Source organism: Sinocyclocheilus rhinocerous, unplaced genomic scaffold, assembly GCF_001515625.1.
Source record: "Sinocyclocheilus rhinocerous isolate Xijiao unplaced genomic scaffold, SAMN03320098_v1.1 scaffold1198, whole genome shotgun sequence".
Lineage (NCBI taxonomy): Eukaryota > Metazoa > Chordata > Actinopteri > Cypriniformes > Cyprinidae > Sinocyclocheilus > Sinocyclocheilus rhinocerous.
Genome location: NW_015649585.1, coordinates 301,659 through 305,587, shown reverse-complemented (window position 1 = coordinate 305,587; position 3,929 = coordinate 301,659). Strand labels below are relative to the sequence as shown.

Below are 3,929 nucleotides of genomic sequence, written 5' to 3'. Positions count from 1 at the left end.
CTGGTCAGCCCCTGTACTGGGCTAGGTGTCCATATGGCTTGATTCCCTTCAGGCGATCCCATATGTGTATTTTCCACGGTAAGGTTTCCTCTCTGTGAACCCGTGTCTTCCCTTTGAAAGACCATTCTGTCAGTCTCTGCTGGCTAGGAAAGATTGAAGCAATCTTTCATTGAAGGTCGAAATCCCTTCTGTTAAGAACTTTCTGTGGTGAAAGGTAAAGCGGCTTTCCTATCACCAGCAGCGATATACTCACCTTTGGTCCCTGGGGGGACCAAGGTCAGCGAATTTGCGCTGGGGCGGTGGGAAGGTTACGAACTTTGCGTAGCATTTGTCTGACAAGCGGCTGCTTGTCAACATTTGTAATGCAATAGGGTTGTGGCGCTTTCCAAGGACCCCATAATGTCGAGTCACGACATAACTCGTAGTGACCGACAGATAGGGAATGTCTCGGTTACGTACGTAACTCTCATTCCCTGATGGAGGGTACGGAGATGTTATGTCCCCATGCCACAACCTCGAACCATCGCTGGTTGCCAGGGACAAGTTCTCGGCTCCTCAGCATAAAACCTGATGAGTGGATGCACCTGTCGCCTATTTATACCCATTTGCACAGGGAGTGGCTCAGCATGCAAAATCCACTAACCAAATTTCACTGGCGTTTTCTCTTAATCAGAGAGGATTCGGTCTCCCAAGTAAGACCCCATAATGTTGAGTCCCTCCATCAGGGAACCAGGGTTACGTACGTAACAGAGACGTTATGCTATGAGATGAACTTGAATTAAGGAGGCAAATATGAAATTGTATTTTGGATTTAAGGGAGCAGAATTAAAATGTAATGAGATTAAAAAAAAAAATCATATTACTGTATGGCTTTGAAGTATATTGTTCATTTTCACTATAAATGTAAACATTAAACTGCACCAGTGTTGTTTTTAGTATTATGTAAATACTATTACAGTATTTATTAATATTATAAGAATGCTATTTTATTTTAGTGTATGTTTTCAGTTTCATTTTAGTTTGAAGTCTTTAGTAATTTTGTTATGTCTTTTTATCATTTTTTTTTACACATTTCCTTTCAGCTTTAATTTATTTTATTTTAGTTTTAGTTTAAATAATTGTAGTACTTCAACTTATTTAATTTCAGTTGGTTGCAAAGGCAACATTTTCTATTTTTTTTTTTATATATATTATATTTATGTCAGGTTTATTTCAATTAATGAAAATTATTTTTAATATTTTTAGTTTTACTTATCAAAAACACTGCATCATACACACACAAGGACTAATGTTAAAACTTATTTATTATAAATATCCAATATTTAAAGCTTTCCACCTGTTTAAATATTTATTAATATTATAAGAATGCTATTTTATTTTAGTGTATGTTTTCAGTTTCATTTTAGTTTGAAGTCTTTAGTAATTTTGTTATGTCTTTTTATCATTTTTTTTTACACATTTCCTTTCAGCTTTAATTTATTTTATTTTAGTTTTAGTTTAAATAATTGTAGTACTTCAACTTATTTAATTTCAGTTGGTTGCAAAGGCAACATTTTCTATTTTTTTATATTATATTTATGTCAGGTTTATTTCAATTAATGAAAATTATTTTTAATATTTTTAGTTTTACTTATCAAAAACACTGCATCATACACACATAAGGACTAATGTTAAAACTTTATTATAAATATCCAATATTTAAAGCTTTCCACCTGTTTAAATTAATCTATTTATTTTATATCTTATTTAATTATGCCTTTCTTTTTAGTGACCACACAGGAAACACAATTAATTTCCCAAAATGCTCTAATTTAGATAACATAGCACACAAACACAGATTCAAATTTTTATATTATTATTTTTTTTATTTAAGTTCACATTTACATTTATTTAAATTTACATTTTAATTTGAAAACAAATGTGGTGAACATTTGTGGGACTGTAGAGCAAAAACAAAACCTGTTTTATGGCTTTATTAAATATTTTGACAGTATTGAAATAGCCTATGTCAATACTAAAATATATTTTACATAGGCAAATAAGTGGTGAAATTAATAATGACAGTATTAATATTTTGTCTAGTGTTGAACTAATGAAATTCCTCTGTTGCGTAACTGAATTGAATATCTTTGAATTGCAATTCAATTCCTCTTCCTGTCATTCCAGTTCAACATCCTGTGAGCCATGGTCAGTTCAATTCAGATTCACACCCATGAATTGTTTTTGCCTGACCCTGACAAACACAAACACACACACGGCTGCCAGTTGAATATTCTCCATTAAGCAAAGAAAAGAAACAATGGCGAGCACAAACAGTCGTGTCGAGAGACAGCTCTGATAAGCCATTTTCTTGAAAACATAATTATGGCTAGCAAATGTGTTTTTCACATCACTTAAATACCTTCAGTACACAGACAAAAGCCATTATCGCCTGTCTGCTAATGCCTTGGTGAAAAAACAAAGCTTTCCATGTACACAATCTATAGGGACCCCTCAGAATTCCATCATCCTCGGAGCAGTTTGCGCAGCGTAATGTCGTATCACCTCAGCGCGCGTCAATTGCCCTTACAACCCATTCCATCTGAGCTGACAAACACTGATGGATGTGTTGTCACGGTAACAGGCCTACAGAAGTCCCCATAGCAACTTCAGCACACGGATGAGCGTGTGCGTGTCTCATGCGTATCACCCGCGGCCGCGCTGGATGCTGACTCTGCGTTCGTGTGACGACAGCCGACGCTGGAGATCAGAGTTTGACTTCTACGTGGCGTCGGTCGAGCAGCAGCACAGCAGGCGAGTGTGAAAAAAACATGTGATGAAATTCTTTTTTATCACTCCTCCACTGTGCAACATTTAACCCTGTGTGACTCAGTGCCCCATTTCAGCATATCAAAGTGTCTGGAAATGAGCTGGGATGATAGGAATCTGGTCTATATTTTGGGCAGGAAGCTGTATTTCGCCCAGCACACGATCAGCCCGTACCCCAGTCGTGTGTGTGAGGGGCCGCCGGGGTGTGTGTTCAGCTCTGGACCGGATGGACCCACTCAGGGCAGCTTCTATGCACCTCTACCTACAGGTACAGGCCTGGGTTTTTAATGGCCAACAGAAGTCCCCATAGCAACTTCAGCACACGGATGAGCGTGTGCGTGTCTCATGCGTATCACCCGCGGCCGCGCTGGATGCTGACTCTGCGCTCGTGTGACGACAGCCGACGCTGGAGATCAGAGTTTGACTTCTACGTGGCGTCGGTCGAGCAGCAGCACAGCAGGCGAGTGTGAAAAAAACATGTGATAAAATTCTTTTTTATCACTCCTCCACTGTGCAACATTTAACCCTGTGTGACTCAGTGCCCCATTTCAGCATTTCAAAGTGTCTGGAAATGAGCTGGGATGATAGGAATCTGGTCTGTATTTTGGGCAGGAAGCTGTATTTCGCCCAGCACACGATCAGCCCGTACCCCAGTCGTGTGTGTGAGGGGCCGCCGGGGTGTGTGTTCAGCTCTGGACCGGATGGACCCACTCAGGGCAGCTTCTATGCACCTCTACCTACAGGTACAGGCCTGGGTTTTTAATGTATTTGAAGATGTGCATTTAATTTAAAGGGACAGTTCACCCAAAAATGAAAATTCTGAAGTCATTTACTCACCCTCATGTTGTTCTAAACCTATATGTGTTTCTTGAACAGAACATAAAATATATTTTGAAGAAGGTTGGTAACCAAACACTTGCTGGTCAAGCCATTAACTTTCAAAGTATGAAAAAAGAAAGAAACTCACACAGATTTGGAACGACTTGAGGGCAAATGATGACAAAAACTATCGATAACACTTTAGTTTAGGGACCAATTCTCACTATTAACCAGTTGTTTATTAGCATGCCTATTATTAACCTATTGGCTGTTTATTAGCACTTATAAAGCACATATTCTGC

General features: G+C 38.5%; 1 protein-coding gene across 1 annotated transcript in view; it reads left to right on the top strand.

Annotated features, from left to right (window-relative positions):
* Positions 1-3,929, top strand: part of LOC107710822 (protein dispatched homolog 3-like) — a 55,744-nt gene that overhangs the window by 31,168 nt on the left and 20,647 nt on the right. The window contains exons 13-16 of the mRNA XM_016515671.1: positions 2,624-2,793; positions 2,886-2,993; positions 3,077-3,268; positions 3,361-3,551. Coding sequence (XP_016371157.1) covers positions 2,624-2,793; positions 2,886-2,993; positions 3,077-3,268; positions 3,361-3,551 — 661 coding nt within the window. The remainder of the gene's footprint in view (positions 1-2,623; positions 2,794-2,885; positions 2,994-3,076; positions 3,269-3,360; positions 3,552-3,929) is intronic.